Below are 17,424 nucleotides of genomic sequence, written 5' to 3' on the forward strand. Positions count from 1 at the left end.
TATTCAACAAAGAGTCACACCCACTATTCAACAAATATCGAACACAATGCTTCACAGGGAAGGGAAAACATACGTGTTAAACTCAATAACAAAAAATCAGAAATAACCATTCAGAATAAACAATCAATGGACGGCCATCTTAAACCCTACATCTCATTTTACATACTGCGAAAGTGTAAAACTGCAAAATTTCCCGGTTCTCAAAATGCACTATACAAAAGATGGGTGGATGGGTAGATGCCTATGAAAAAAGTGAGAAGTCAGAAGATGGGTGGATTTACCTTCGCCTTTGTTCGGTTTCTCTGGCAGTCGCAAGGGAGAAGACAGCCTTCGACGTTGTGCTGAGCTTCGGGCGATTCGACTGACAATGGGAGTGATTTCGACGTTGATGATCGTCGTCCAAGGCTGGGAGTGAGGTCGGCGATTGCAAAGAGAGGGTCGGTGATTTCGGTGAGAGGCGCTTCGATGTTTGGCTTTCTCTTCCTTCATCTTGCTTTTTTTTTCTTTGTTTTTCTTCTCCTCACACCTCCTACCTGACACAATTCTGTCTAGTCAAATCTACAATTAGTGCAAAACCTGTAAGGTATTACATTTATGCAGAGGGGTAAATTAGTCCAAAATTTTCATAAATTGCCATATTTGTAATGTCAGAAAAAGGATGACATTTGTGTAACTAAAAATCAAGATTTTGACATGTGGTGTAATTTCCACTTAACGGAATAATGAGATTCAACCATGTTGCTGATTTCCTCTTTTTGAAATTATTAACTCAGAATGATCAAATAGGACAGGCTAAACCTAGGACACAAGAGAGAATTAAGTAGGAAAGAAAAAGTAGCATAAATAAACATTTGACGGAGTTTTCCCTCGAAAGGACTACCTTAAATCATCTAGATAACTACTTATAGTACTATAACTACATTCAATTCATCCTTGAAGTCCTATTTGTCTCATTTTTTTCAGGCTGGAGATGTGGGATGGATAGGAGGGTGAATCTCCTCTGGAAACAGATGTAATAGCCATTCCATTGCATTTATTCCAGGCAAAATTACTTCCCTCATATGCTAAGCACAAATTTCAGGAATGCACAAAATCTAAAATTCGTGAGATTGTCTGTGATTGGGCATGAGATCCTAGCAACAGGGAGGAGAGATTCACTTGATCTGGTAGAACGTGAGAGTTGATAGTAGGATGGAGAAGACAGACACAAACTAAGATGCGGAGAGACAAAAAGAGAGACAGAGATCATCATGTCTTTATTCAGTTGGCGTCGTTATATGAACTACCCATCCTTCAATAAGTACCACTCCTTGAGAAATATATAGAGAGATAGGAGAAGGACAAGACAAGAACGAGAGAAATATCATAAGTAAACATGAATATTTTTCAAAAGAAAAAAGAGCAGAGAGGTAGATAACAACAAAAAGGAACTTCCCCTTATCTTTATTCTTTTCTCTTTCTATTTTGTAAAAATGTGTCATTTTTCTGGGATGGGATGGGATGGGGGTGGGGTGGGGGTTTGAAGCTCTACATACCGAAGCATCTATTTTGGTGCTGGTTTGGAAATCATTGAGCCGAATTCTATTCAAAATAATAGAGGGCCTGTACCCTCTTAACGGTGGTTCTTGCATTCTGCTCCTTACCATCCGTGTTGGCAGTGAAATCAACAGGAAGTGGCTTCGAGCACAAAGGGTAGGAGGCCTGTCCCTTGCTAGCAGAATAATCAATCAAACAAGATTTGCAGAAGACATCTGCACACGATGTCACCTGAAGCAGACAAAATAAGTATTGGAAAAGAGAAACAAAAATAACCAGAAAAATAAAGTGACAAAGCAAGACAGATCTTGTGATGGTCCAGGACTAATGCAGACCAGCACCGAGATCAGAAACAAATTGAATCATAGTAAACTAATAAAAAAACTCGACAATAAACTGCAGAAATACATGTAAAAAGGATGCCTTTTTATCATTTCCTCAGCATGTTCAGAGCAAACTTGATAACCATTACCTAATAATAGAGCAAATGAGTACACATTATCTGAAAGAAACTGAACTGTCTCATTGAGCAATATGATAGGCTTGGTTTAGTATTGCTATGCTTTTGAGAGAATCAGCTATTGCTCCCATGCGAAAGAATCAGTTAAATTGTTTGTTAAACTTTCGTTTGGAAATTGTTCTATGTTTCAAAATCAACATTTTAAACTTTTCGTAATCAAAAGTGTTGTAGCCCCTGTTCAAGCCTCATTCTTCGAAAAATCATTTTCCCCCAAACTAATATACCGAAGAATAAGCATATAACTGCAATACAAATTAAGTACTAGTACGCCGAGATAAATCGATAAAACAAAATAGAAACAGAAAATGTCACGTTTTTTATGAAAATGAACATACAAGGCTAGAAGGAGAAAATGAAGAAATAAACAGAAATCGTACCTTTGAAAGAATAAGCTCCATCACCACTAGAGCGAAGCTCCATTTTTCTTCCTCCTCGTAGCATGTTTCCCTTCTCCCATCTAATCTGTAGCCTCCTTTCCCTCCACCAAACTCACTTATTTTAATACCGTGTCTAATATTATCACATACAACTTAATTAAGTTTTCTCAAACCTTCTTAATATCACATAGAGTTCAAAAATCTTACATCAAAAACTTCCACAAAAATAATACAATTACATGCCAAACAAAGTGGAATTTCGTTGGGGTCATAAATGCATGTGGTGGGCATAATAGTAGTCAAAGCTTGCAAAGAAATAAAGACACCAATTTTAGACTCCGTTTGGTACACATCAATGTAAAAATAAGAATGAAAAAATATAACCGTTACGGACCCCACACAAAAGATAAAAAGTCAAATATGGTGGTTTGATGTGATGGATAATGACCATATTTTTTATTTTAATGAGTAAATAATGAGAAACAAACAGGCTCGATAAGCTATAAATATTGGTAGATTGTACAATCGAGTGTAATTAATACGAAACAGTACTATCGAGTCATTGCGGTGGTAAAAATGATTAACAAGTTCAAGAGGTCCAAAATATAGGTTCATTAATTGGCTAGTCAACACGATGTTACTTTTGCTCCAACTTGTAAAACACCAATGGCATTACATTCGGCTTGTAGGCTATTGGTAAACTTCAAATCCCCATGACTTGCGACATTCAATCTGTTTAGCCCCCGTTTGGCCTCCATTTTTCGAAGTAGAAATGGGTGGAATAGTATTTTTTTGAAAAATGAGTGGTTGAAAAAGAAGTAAAAATTTTCGATTTACGTGTAATATTATTTTATGGAAGATTATATGGTTGACTATAAGAGAGAGAGAAACGAAATGTAATGAAATTTAATGTAATGGGGGCTAAATATATAACTAGGATATGCCGTCATCTCCAAATTGTTTTCTTGTGCTATTCGATACCACAAATCTTAGAGGATCATTACTACATTATCTAGATGATTTCCTATAAAATGCCAAACACCAATCAGAGTTCATGAACACTCAATCACATTCTCTAAGTCACTTTTCATCTAGCATATCATTCATTTAAATTATAGAAATCTATTGTCTATCGTCACTCATGCTCGATTACCTTTTATCAAGGATTGTACACAAAAATCGATTACTTATAGTAGACTGTGCACAAGAAAAATAATTGTCACATGTTGGAAAAAATGAGTAAATGACTCACTTTTGGCAAGATTTTCGATGGGATCCATTGGTCCAATTTGGAAGATCAAAGTTAATTCGTGTTCTCCTCCGTGAGAGCATCAAAATCATATATTTATTTGCCAAAATTGATGAATGGATGAATGAGAAATTGGAGTTCAAAGATGACCATTGAAAGATGGTTTATGTGAAAAAATAAAACTAGTCCCACATAGGAAAATGAAGAAAGTATAAACCACTTTATATAGGATTACACTTTGGAAGGGTGTAATCATGTGTAGTAAAAAGGCTATCTCTACGTGCGCGCGCAGGGGATGTAAATCACGGACCAAAATCGCCTTCGGACCTTTAACTTGTGTGCGGGCGCAACCAGCAATTTGCCCCTTTGAAGAGCCCATGTTTTTGCAATTTTTTTTCTTGATTTCTCCATTGACTCTTGAGTTTCAGAAACTGATGTAACTCCAATGGTTAATAGACAGATTAAGTCTATATAATTAAACTCAGTTTTCCAGCAATTTACATAGATGAAAAAATTGTCCTCTTCCTCTCTGCATATGTACTGTTTTCAGTTCTTTCTGGATACGCATATTCGTCGAGTAAGGTCGTGGTGATATTGTTCAGATGCTGTATCAGTTTGCTGGAGTAGTTTCTGTGGTGCTCAGATACAACATGTTTTACCGTTATATCCTGGAAAACAGATGCTCAGTTTAAAACTCAAGCACGCACGGTGAGAGGGTGAATCTGTTTTAAGGAAATTGTGCTTGCACAGGTCTCGAGTTAAAAGATTATTTTTTCAGAATTATGTGCCTTCCAGTTTATGTTTCTGTGCATTTCGTTATTTGCAGATTTACATGCTTTACAGGTTTAATTAGCAGATTTATATGATTTCCAGTTGTATATCTCTGTAAATAATATAATTTGCTATACATAATTCTCACAATTTATAAAATATATTTTGTATATACGAACTGGTATATGAAATTGTGTTTGTGCAAATTCAAATTTTATGTTTAATTCACTGCAAAAATCGATATGTTGTATATACGGTAAACTATTGCATATACAGTAATTTGGTGTAAATACAGTAATCTGTTGCAAATACGGTAAACTGTTGCATATACGGTAATCTGTTACAAATAAGGTATGCTACATATAAGGTAAACTGAAAATACGATATGCTGTATATACGGTAAGCAGTAAATACGGTATATATAAATCCAACATGTAAAGCTCATATATGGTATGAATGAATTCGATTTCATCCACTACACTAAAATCCAACAGTATATAGATGGGGATTAAGGGAGGAAGAGAAGTGGGGGTTAAAGGATCGTGAAGAGTTCGGGAAGAATTCATAGGACGACTAGGTAAGAAATTTATATTAGATTAGAAAGTTACATATTTCACATAGTTGATTTTACAGCATAGAATAAAATAGATTTTCACAATCAATTCTTTTTAAAGTTAAATTTAGTTTAGTTAAATAATTTCATTGGCATGTTATCAGCGTATTTAAGGTTAGTTAAAACCACTAGAAAGTATTCAAGTGATTTTACCTACTTTGCACTGATGTAAATGTGTCTTCACAGTATATAGTCCTAGTCATGGTGATTTTACCAGTGGTGCACTATTGTAAATGTATTTTCATAATGTATAACCAGGTTATAGCTTTTGAGTAGCTTTGCGCACATATGACTATAATTACAAAATTGAATAACTTTGTCGTGTACTTTGATATTCATCGATACATGAGTATGGTTATTTTGTGTATCTTTTTGATGTGATTTTTCAATGTTATACAGCTTATCAGATTTCAGATTTCACAATTTAATTTATTCAATTTACAAAATAAATATTTCATCTTATAGTACTGTGAACGGATATTCTGCTCACGGTATGGATGTGAAATTTATTATATCCATTATACCTTACAATGGTTTAGTCTGAATAAAGAATAAAAAAATTTATAATTCTATTATATTTTAGTTTTAAAAGTATTATCAAATTTCAGACTTTTTTAAAATTATAATAGTATAGGAGTTTTCAAAAAGTTGGTATGAATGGAAAAAAGTATAAGTTTGCAAACTATATACTCATTGAATTACAAACTCATATATTTTGTCATCATTTTTCTTATTAGATACTAGCTAAGTTAAGCAGTATTGGAGCCCCTTGATCTACCGAGTTAGCCACACATTGTCATTAGTTGTATGACTTATTTGTTAGTTTGTATAGTTCATATTTTTGGGGGCATATGCATCTTTTGTCAGCAAAAAATTAAATTGTAATTTAATATCATGAGCTCGTTGCTAATTTAGCATCTCAAGTGCATTTGGTGTTTCTGGTTTGTAAAAAATAGTATGTATATATATAATTCCCTGCAATTTATTTTGACTAGTTAGTTGTTAGAAGGGCAGGAGTTCCCTAATTTATATATCATATGCATATATTGGGAAATTTTTTGTTTTTTAGGTGGGTTAATCCATATTTTAGAGAAAACTCTATTATTATTACTATTTTTAAAAAATTAAAATGGTTAAAGTAAGTCAAAGTTGCTTTCGTGGTAGGTGCAACGTTTAGTTGGTATTTACCATCGACAAATGTCACGTTTCAAGTTCATTCGACACAGTTTGTTTTTCTTTTAGAGAGGTTGAGCTGCAAGAAATGTAGTATAGAATGTAGTTGTAAGATTGCAAAGGGAAATACGTTGACCAGCAAGAGTTGCTACATAGGGTGAATTTCATTCATTTCCTTTCTTATAAATTTTTTTTACGGTCACACAGAGTCTGGAAAAGTTAGAGACATGATCGCTATTAAGACCATAATTGAGGAACTTTGATGCAATTTTGTTGGAAAAGAAGTTTCGCAGCAAAAAAGACAGGTTTTTTCCTTTTAATAGTGTTGGCAGCGCTAATGTGGAGTGGTCAAAGATAGAGGGCAAATGGCAATTATACCCATACATCTTTTTAAAATTTTAAACACAAAAAACATGACAAAAATGCACTTATATTTAACCCCCGCCCCCCCATATCGAAGCTTAAAAATTCACTTTTAAGTGAAAAAGAAAATTATAAGTTATAACAATAATTAATATCACTGATCAATCACTTTTAGTGTTCACATTTCGTGACTATAAAAATTGGTGCATATAAACTCACAAGTCCCCGACAATGCACTACTTTAAGTTCTTTAAAGCTTTCATTTTCCAAGAGAGAGTTGGGATTAATGTCAGTGGGTTCAATACTCATCCCACGTTTCAAACTTCAATGTGTTGTTTCTAGAGTTTTAATTCACTCCTTCGAAAACAATCCGACAGAATTACCTGAATGCAGGAATTGATCAACAGGATCAGAAATTGTAATTCGAGCCCACCGACTTCACGATGTGTCCTTAAAACGAATTTGCTGCCTTCAATGGTGCTAAAGGCGTGTCCAGCAATCGTTTCCCAGGATAGAACGAATTTTTCGTCTCCTACGGAAGCAGCACTGCAGTCTGTAGGAGTTCCAACGAACTCAACGAAGTGTTTTTGACTTCGAGACAATATCAGAACGAGAGAGAGGGAAATGAGATTCAAAGCACAGAAAGTTTGCAATGAAAATGGTGTAAATTTTCTGGTAGAAAGGCTGGCTATTTATAGACTTGTTCGTGGCCATTCGAACAGTCATCACCTTTCAGACAAGCCTCAAAAATCCGAACAGACATACTGTTCTTAAAAGTCGTGTCTGTTAAGTCGGTTAACAGTCGACTGTTTGGTCGGTAAACAGTCGAAACAGTCGACTGTTACAAGAAAATAAAACACTCGGTTACTTTCCTATGTGGGATAAGTGTTTGGCAAATCAAATTCTTCCATAATCCTTAGTTTATGTGGGTTACTTTAACGCTTAATATTTCATTCAATTTTAAATGGTTTTCGATAAATAAATATATCACGTTAATCATCTAGAACGTGAATATGCTAGGTCCCGTATTATTTAAAAGGTGGGTCCCACTGAAACTTGGGCTCAAAGTTGACCCATTAAACCATTTTTTCCAACACAATGTTCTCAAATTCTGTGGATTATATCCATGCATTGACACAATATACAAAATTGAATTGATATACAACCACAATACAAAGACCTAACCGGTGAAATCCCAGCTAAAATGGCTACCGTATTATATTTTGTATATTCACATTGGAACTTGGAAGAGTGATCTAGTCGCTACATATAACAAAACAAGAAAGTTTACTTCACCAATTTGGCTGTGATTAAAGGGGAAACCATATGTAGTTCCAAGAAAGAATTAAAAAAAAAAAAAATCTGTTAACAAAAGCAAGGTCTCAAGAACATGCCCCTTCCAAATTATGATCCCTATTCGAACAGGTATATGAAATCAGACGGTTCATACTTCCCGATAGCCTTTGAAGAACCATCTATAGTCCTGTAATAAATTAATCACCAAAATGATAGACCAAGCAAAGGGGTGAAAAATCGCCTTTCCTTCTGAACAGAAAGCCAAACAAAAATGAAAATGGAACCTATTCAAAGCTCGTTATAGGATCTAACATACCCTTCAAACATTAATTGCTTCTTCTCTTGCAACTTCAAAATCCTCTCCTCGATTGTGTTTTCAACGATAAACTTCACAATCCTAGTAATGAGCAAACAAATATTACTAGCTTAAAGGGCTTAACCGACTGTAATAATAATCAGAGAAAGATCCGAAATTGCAAATCACCTGATTGGTTTGTATTGTCCTATACGATAGATTCTTTCCTGAGCTTGCTGCTCCACAGCAGGATTCCACCATGGATCCATCAAGAAAACCTAGCAGAGAAAGCACTAATTGAGTCATGCGGTATAAGCTATCTATATACTGTATCAAAATCACAGACAGAGACACATGTAAGAACAAGGCAAGAAAGTAGTAGTCCATACATTTGATGCCACTGTAAGATTGAGGGCAACACCACCGGCTCTCAAGTTTATAAGGAATATTCTGCAATCAGGATCCTCATTAAATCTTGTGATAGCAGCATCTCTAGCTCCTAGGGTCATACTCCCATCATATTGCACACAGTTCACTCCCGACTGCAAAGAGACTGTGTTACTCTAGTTTCCTCTCCTTGATATACAAAGTATTAAAAACCCAACACACGCATGTTGTACCTGCTGAAGAGAGTAATGTATGAGATCCAGAAAGGATGTAAATTGGCTGAAGACAATTCCCTTTGCTGAACCATCCCTTTCAAACATGTCTCTGATTTCCTCCCTCTGATATTAATTAACTCACAATGTGCAAATACCACAGACTAAAAATAAAGAACATGTAGACAACTAACTAGAAATTCAACAAGCATACAAATAAACATTTAATGGAGCTTCAACGTGTCAGTTATTGCCTTCGAACAGTTTCATAAAGGCATCCTTTGCCCCTACAAACTAGTACTACCTTAATTCTTCAAACTATATAACTTTTTTATATATACTAATTTATTTCCTCTGGCCACCTCAAAATCCTATTGACTACCCTCATTGGGGTTAGCTGGGAAGCGAGAGGGAAAGGAGAGTTAATCTCCTCTGGAGACGGATGGAATAACTAGAGCATCTACTTTAGGCGAAACGACGGCAAATCTGATAGATAAAATACATCATATGTAAAGCACAAAATATAAAAATGGGGGCTTTTCAAACTTGTTCCAAGGCAAAGCTTACTGCAACAAACAGTTTCAGTTTATTAAAAGGAATTTTAAATGAAACCCTGTACTTTTCAACTATTTCACAACAAAAAAACCAGGATATATTGTTTTTCGGTTTAAGATTTATCCTCTCTCTTTAGGTGAAAATTTTCAAATTTCATCAAGGAACCATGTTAAGTTAAAAAATGCTCGTGTTAATGACAATCAACTCACATAAATGCATATGAATGTAGAATAAAAAGGAAGGGCCACAAGAGAAAAACGCTTGCATGTGAAGCTCAAAAACACAATCTCGTTCCCTCTGCAGCTCAGAAAGAAAAAGGCAACATGCAAACTTGGTGTCGTAGACTTAATCACTGATGGTGTTTCAATGATGCCTGAGAACAGTGCTTCATATTAGGTTATGTGAGAATGATCTCTGGTGGCTACAAATTGTAGGTGAACGGGTGTTAGAGATCCAAGAAGGGCAGGCAGGGGAGGAATAGACACTTGATCAGGTAGAAGGTCCGAGTTGATAGTAGGATGAAGAGGATAAACACGCACAATAGCCAACAAGTAAGAAAGAAAGAAAGAGACAGGCCGAGATGATCCTGGCCTCGTGCAGTTGGCATCATGATATGTAGTACCTATCCTTCAAAAGATATCACTTCTTGAGAGAAATAGATATGGAGTGAGGGAAAGAAGGAAGGAAGAGGAGACAGGCTGGGGGGAGAGAGGGATGTAATCATCATTGCATTTTCCACTTGCTGTGCCAACATATACTTATAAAAATAAAATAAAAAAGAATCGAATTAGAGGAACATCCCCTTAAATTCATTTTTTTAATGTTTTATTTTCCTTTTTATGTGTGTGTGTGTGCGTGCGCGCGCATGAGTATTTTGTAGTGCTGGGGGTGTTCAAGTTTGACATACCAAAGCTTCTATTTTAGTGCTCGTCTTGAAAGCCTTGAGTTGAATTCTATTCAAAATACTAGAGGACTTGAACCCTAAAATGGTGCTTTCATTCTGCTCCCTGCAATCCTTGCCAGTAGAATCAACAGTGAGTGGTGTTGAACACGAAGGGCAGGAGTCCTGTCCCATGATAGCAGAATAATCTATCAAACAAGATTTGCAGAACATGTGTGCACATGATGTCACCTGAAGCAATAACAAAGTACGTATAAGAAAAGAGCAAAAACCAAAGCGATAGAGCAAGCCAAAGATCTTGTTATGGTCCAGGACGAATGCACATCCACATTGAGATCAACTTCAGTCATGATATTTGACCTGGTTATCAACTGTATAAAATGGACAAAAAGTATAATATCAAAGGGATGTAAAGTAGCAACTCACAACAGGATCTTCTACAAGATCTTGACACAAGCTACACTGTTCACCGTTGCAAGTATCAACTGCTTTACCCTTTCTTTCCGATGCAGTATCAGAAAATTGCACTAAGTAAGGATGATCAACTGCCTGTAGTAGATAATATGTGAAAGAACTGGAGTTAACAAGAGATATCTTTTAAATAACTGGACAATTTGTTGTCGCCTAATTATTTTCAGGTTATAACTACTCCCAAATCATGATATTGTACGTCCATATTAAATTTTCAGTAAATTTACAGGGAGCTTCTAGGTCATAATATCACGACAATCTATTTCTTGTAGAAGCAAAATACGTATTGAATAAATATCAACCGTTGAAAAATTATAATTACAACAGCAGGAAAAATTCAAATAGCATCATTTGCAAACACAAACAATCATTTGTGCTTCCAACATTTCTTCCAGTCTTCCAAAAATTATGAACTCCAGGAATGCATTTAAAAATGTGTTAGGCAAAAAATATCAAGACTACAATAGAGCAGAAGAACCCTTAACCTGTCGTAGGCGCGTTAGATGTGAAAATATGTGAGTACGGTTATTCATCAGTGTTCCTGCTTCTACATATCTGCAGATAGAAAAGTTTATTGTATAACAACAAGAATGAACTCAGAAATAATAAAATTCTTATGATATCAACAAAAATGTCCAAGACCTCCAATGTTAATGGAAATTCAAGATTGAGCAAAGTAGGAAAAAAAGGGTAAAATGAATTCACTCATTTCACAATCAGGTATACAGATGCAGTTTAGCAACTATTTAAGTGGGAAAAATCATTCAGAATATGAATGCCTCAATTTCCAATTCCTATATGACAACGGAACATAAGCAAGTAACTCAGGAAGACTCAGTTGGCCAGGACAATACATTATACAACAGCCATTAGAGATTGAAAAGCCAGGCTGGAATCCTTCAAAAACAGGCCATCAGAAAATAGCAACAATCGTTGAAAAAAATTTAAATAGAAAGACGCCAAAATAGTCCACAAAAATCAATCATTAGCTAAGAAAAAGCGGCATCCATAAACTTCAAGGACAAATCCGTGAAATGCCATATGGAATAATCAGTTGAATACTTTCAAAGAGTAACAACACTAGAGAGCTGCGAACCAGAGTTTCCTAATTAATAAGACATAGTCGAAGGTCAAGAAATTTAATCATCAAGCATCCTTTTAGATTGTCAAAGAAACAGAAATGATTAGTAGATGACGTACGTATTGAACCGTGCCCGACACTTCTTGTACAATGCTTTATAATAATCTTCTTCTACAACATCCAGTGTAAGCCGTTTTATGATAACCTGAATTACAATTAAAAGCTTAACTAAGTAGCATGGATTTTTGAAATATTAACTGTTAAACGTCAATGTTATAGCCTCAAAAACATACAGTTCTATGAGGCAGTGCAAGATCAGCAGCCCTGCCCTTCTTGGTACGTCTCAACATTATGCTTTTCAAAATTTTGTGTGTCAACAAATTCATAGCATCCCTGCCGCCCCTCCTCCTTAACGGTGAAGTAATATACTGAAAAAAGAAGGATATCACAGCCTCCACACTAAAAAAATGAATCTCTTCATCTTCTGTAGTTTTTTGAATTATAAGATTATGAGGGTTTGCCGGTACCATGAAGTTCTGCTGGTGATCGAAAAAGAAAAGAGTACAAGTCGAGAATTAGCAACTCACTTTGTCCCACCAGCAAAAGTGCCGAGTTTTGTGAAGGCAGTGTGGACATTCTCCTCCGGCACTATTCTCATACAGAAGGTTGATTAAATATGCATGGAATAAGCAAAAATAAATGAAAAATTCAAGGTCTCAAGGTCACTAAAATTAGAGGCCCATTACAAGGTACTTCTGGTGTTGCCACACGTGCCCTTCTAAGATAAGTGTGCAGCATGTGCCCTTAGCTTTGTAATGCTGTTTTACTAATCAGACTAAGAAATTCATTCCGAGAAATGAAGAAATATGGCATTAAAATTTAATAGAACGCTGCATTTAGAACAAAGAAGTACTGAGGGCAAGGAGCTAGCCAAAAATATTGCTTGTGCACAGAAAGCGAGAAGCATGAATAAAAGAAAAATGTTGTAAATTGCTCTGTGCACAGACATAAATCCTGCTGACAGTCGTGGATTTACCAGGAGGCAAGTGGATAGACATTTTTAACAATAATATGTTTCCAATAATCAGACTTCACATTTGCACCTGCAGATTTGTTGTTTCATTTCCCAGATATTTAAGTTTACAATCCGAATGCTTTGAAGCCCAGTTCTTTACAGAATCGAACACTTGTTGTTCATTGCCAAGTCTTGTTTGCACCTTACCACCGTGACATGGATATGCTAGATAATCCTCACGTTGTACAAAGAGGACGTTATGACCAGAGACTGGCTTAGGAATGTGGTGTATATCCAGTGGCTTACGAAGAGGACGCCACTCAAAAATTTTCGTTTTGAATTGGAGTAAGGGTGGGGGTTTTCAAGGGTTAGGAGGCAAGATTTATTTAAACACTTATAGGGACATGGAAATACTTCGACTATACCTGTAATCTAGTGAGCGGCAATCACAATCTTTACAGAAGTAATAAGAGTAAGGAACTATCTGCAGAAACCGAACCTGCATGAATGGAAGTATCTTTCATTACATCTATTTAAAGAGTAAGTATCTTTCATTAGACCAAACTAATCTACTTCCACAATAACTTACAAATGAGTAGAGCTCTTCAATATGATTCTGGAGGGGTGTGCCAGTCAAAGCCCATTTATATGAAGATTGTAAATCAAAAACAGCTTTGGCTTTGATTCTGCGTTTATCTTTTATATCATGAGCCTGTATCAGATAATATAGTCAGTCAATTGGGAAGCAATCACCAATTCAAACTTTTTCTATATGCAGGATCATTTATATTTCCAGAAATAGTTAAGGAATGAAATCTGCTTTAAAATTAAAAAAAAAAAAAAAAAAAAAGGCAATTAAAGTTCTGACAAGATGATCACCAAGATCCATTTCCGATATAATCAAAAAGGTTTCCTGCCAGCAAAAAGCACCTCAATAAGCAGGTTTATTGCTGAATGCACCTCGTCACATGGTTTGAATGCATGATGGAAAAACAAAGAAAATGCTAGCATTAATTTATTTTGCATCTCAAATTAAACACATAACAAGCAAGGGTGACACAGGAATCAATAACCGAGGAAATCCGACATAGAAGTACTCAATGATAGTGAAATTTGAGGGCTCCATCATCCAATGTCATGTAATGAGCCACTGGGAAAAGAAGAGAAGCAGAACCAGGTGAAGAGAAGAAGGAAATGGAGGAGGAAAGGCCAACCGAAGGAACCGAAGTGACATCGTTTTGGTTATATAAAACGGCTCGTTTTGGGTTAATTAATAACTAATAAAGCAGTTAAAATTTCCTTTTATTATTGCTTCGCGAAAACCCAACATTTCTGTTTTGTGGCTATATATACAGCCATGGATGCATCGTGCCTTACAATCAGTGAAAATCTGCAATTTCTGTTATGCAATGGATTGATTAATTTCAGTTACCATCTTCATCTCTTCTCAATTTTATCATTTATCCCTCCCCAGTTCATTTTTATCTTAAATATGGTTACCATTTCAGCTGATTCTGCTGGAACATTCCATAATTTCCAATGTCTAAGTTACGGGTAGTGAGGATCAAAGCTGAGTTCCAGCCGTGACATCCAAAAGAAATAAATGTAAAATTACACTATGAAAATGCGAAATAGAATCAGAATCAGAATGATAAGGGACTCATACAACAAAAAGAGCATATCACCAAGAAACCTGATGGATTACCTCATCCAAAATGATACGTTCCCATTTCACAGAATGTAGCATAGATTTGCCTGTAAGCACAGAATTTTCAATTGAATATTCAAGTCCCAGTTCCTTCTCCCGGCTCTTCCTATCTTTCTTGGGACCTCTCTTCCTAGTTTTGAGTACAGAGTTAGAGGTATTCTTCTGCTTACATGGAGATCTCAAGTGCATTTTCAACTTCTTTTCGTAGAATAATTTTCCACATACGAGGCATTTCTCTTTTGGTATCAGATACTTCCTGGAATCAGTCGCAAGAACGTTATACGTAGTAATAACAAAGTCATACTCAGAAAATCGACAAAAGTTCTCTTCTCTTTTCGCTCCATGATAAAGAAGCACCTTCGTGCTTCCTCTCGCAGTGCAACGTTCAATCTCACTTACCCACTGCATTGCAGCCGCCAAGGGACATACAACGAGAGTGCCTTTAATTATATACGAGGGTAATTCAGTCCCAGGAATGGCTGGGTTCATTTCTCGTTTTTTTAGAACGAGGGATATTGCCTGGACAGTCTTGCCCATCCCCATTTCATCTGCAAGAATACCTCCTCTCATAGCAGATGCTTCTTGCTTTACAGACCAAGCCAACCATTCTTTCTGGTACCTCAATAGCGGCATTATCAAATCTGGTGGAGGCTCAAGAACATCACGCAACGTATCATTCTGATTGCTCAAATCAATGTCTCCGGTCGAATTCTCTGCAACCCACCTCTCATTTTCTTGTTCCCATACTTGCCACAATAATGTGGGTTTCTCCCTTTTCTTACTCCTCTTCTTTCTCCCCTCAATAATATTCACATTCAGTTCTCCTTCTCCCTGCGCAACTTCCAAGACATGATCATAGTCTAAAATCTCTTCCTGTCCGTTCTCTTCAATCGCATTCGATATATTTTCATCTACATCAAGAAATGCGCCATAATTGGAATCCGACGACAGCGTATTACTATCGGAATTCGACAAAACCGTATTCCTATCATCCTCATAAGAGTTCTCTATGTATTCAGGATTTTTATTCCCTTTGGAAGACGAAGCTTCATCACCATGAGAGCGAGGCTTCATTGTAAATGCGAAGTATATCGGAAAGAAAATTAGGGTTTTTTTTCTTGTTCGCAACTGAAGAAATCAAGAAGGCGGAAAATCACCCAACAGTTGCAGTCAGTTTCTAATGCCACGCCACCGAAGAGAGGCGGGAAATGAGAATGAGAAGTGACAGCGAGTGAATTTTACTATAAGCCAATGAACTTCAATTAAAATTTCGAGTTGGTCCATAAAATATTTTTGTGACTCATTTAGTCACTAAAGCTACATTAATGTTAAAGGATTAACCATTTCGTTAGCTTGATTAACGGTGCATCCATCGTAGTAGCTGTTAAACCCTTACGTGGATAATGATCGACATATGATCGATTCTTTCTAGTTAGCCTCATGTTATAGCTATTTTGTTACCTGTTTGCTTTTTGTCGATGATGAAAAATATGAATATTTAAGTTACTAAATTTATCATAAATATACTTTTAACTCAGACTATTTAAATACAAGCTTGAAATCAAACTAAACTGTTCATTTTTCAACCAAATCGTTAGTTTAACATTTGTTTGGGAGAATTCTTCTATTGAAAATTATTTTTTAGCCGTGGGTGTGGGCACGATTTTCTTTTTTTTTTTTTTTTTTTTTTTTTTTTTTTTTCAAATAAAGACCTCTTTCTGTCTTCTCGGGGCCAAAAACTTCCATTTTGAGCCCGCGACCCATCGCGGAGCACTTTCTCACTGATTTAGTGAGATAAGTGTGAAACTGGTAGGAAAAAAATTACGGCTCTTAGAATATGTGGTTGAAAGAAAAAGATTTCGAGGGAAAACAATTTTGAAAAAGAAAAATATTTCCCAAACAAATACTTAACCCCCGTTTGATTCCCATTCTTATAAGAACGAGAATAAAAACTATAGTTGTTACGGTCACATATGATGACTTGATTTGATGGAGAATGATCATATTTTTGATTTTTGTGGTCAAACAATGGAAAACAAACGGGGCCTTAGTTTCAGATTATGGTTTATCAGACGGTTTAAAAGTTACGCTTTGCAAGCAATATATATAGGTCTAAAATTTTAGTAGAAACTTAAAAAATTGGAACATTGTTATGATCTAAAGTAATGTTTTACGAACAAGTTAAATGCATTGGAGGAGGCCTTCATGATTTTAAGGCATCAATTTATTTTCCCTTTTTGATAAAGCCATTCAAGTCAAGGTTAAGGTTTTTACGGCTTCTTACCTATTATTTAATGGATGGTTTTGGCTTTTCTCTTTCCCTCATTATATTGATGTGAAGTTTAATATACAAAGGGGACTTAAAGGGAGACCGCAGTGGGAAAAATATTTATGTTCTATCTAGTGATCTAATTGTTTTAAACATTTGTATAAATAATAGAATAGAAAGGCGAAGCAATCTGTTCTATATTATAGCATGAGCTCACTGCAGTGGGAAAAATATTTATGCAGCTGGCTGAAAAATATAATGAAATCAGATTTCTAATTTTGTAGTTAAAGAAGGTATTTAAGCCCGTTCTTACTCACAAACTTGTCTATACACAAATTAGACGAAATCCTCTCTGAAGTAGTTCACAAAAACTAAATGCACTATGCAGCAACTAATTAAGAGAACTTCAGGTGGTGAATTCTAAAGTTGATTTGGACATTACTCGACATGATTAAAGAAAAAAACACTTGATAAATGGCATTCGCCGAGTATTTAAGGCATCTTTCAGTTGATGGTTTGTATGTCTTGAATGCCCGTTGGCCTTTGAAAACGTTGTATTGCTGGCATGTCGGGTGGAATAGCCACTCTCCAGTATACAGTGGCCATTAACTCTTGTGCTTTGGAGTGTAGCA

At 35.8% G+C, this 17,424-nt stretch overlaps 1 protein-coding gene across 1 annotated transcript; it reads right to left on the reverse strand.

Annotated features, from left to right (window-relative positions):
- Nucleotides 1-7,741: 7,741 nt before the first annotated feature.
- LOC111402510 (ATP-dependent helicase rhp16-like) lies at nt 7,742-15,714 on the reverse strand. Its single transcript, XM_023030876.1, has 14 exons — nt 14,521-15,714; nt 13,405-13,527; nt 13,241-13,314; nt 12,388-12,448; nt 12,094-12,228; nt 11,920-12,005; nt 11,205-11,274; nt 10,675-10,797; nt 10,255-10,479; nt 8,814-8,918; nt 8,583-8,735; nt 8,383-8,471; nt 8,215-8,295; nt 7,742-8,085 (listed from the first exon to the last, which is right to left on the reverse strand). The coding sequence occupies exons 1-14, from the start codon at nt 15,595-15,597 to the stop codon at nt 8,016-8,018; spliced, it is 2,472 nt and encodes an 823-aa protein (XP_022886644.1). The 5' UTR covers nt 15,598-15,714; the 3' UTR covers nt 7,742-8,015.
- Nucleotides 15,715-17,424: the final 1,710 nt, after the last annotated feature.

This window comes from Olea europaea, chromosome 10, assembly GCF_002742605.1.
Source record: "Olea europaea var. sylvestris chromosome 10, O_europaea_v1, whole genome shotgun sequence".
Taxonomy (NCBI): domain Eukaryota; kingdom Viridiplantae; phylum Streptophyta; class Magnoliopsida; order Lamiales; family Oleaceae; genus Olea; species Olea europaea.

Bases quoted from the DNA above. Each gene is read 5' to 3' on its own strand.
- LOC111402510 (XM_023030876.1), bottom strand. From the start codon at position 15,597: ATGAAGCCTCGCTCTCATGGTGATGAAGCTTCGTCTTCCAAAGGGAAT. The intron at 13,315-13,404 runs GTAAGTTATTGT...CCATTCATGCAG, and splicing joins TTGAAGAGCTCTACTCATTT to GTTCGGTTTCTGCAGATAGT. The intron at 11,275-11,919 runs GTACGTCATCTA...TTCTATCTGCAG, and splicing joins TGTCGGGCACGGTTCAATAC to ATATGTAGAAGCAGGAACAC.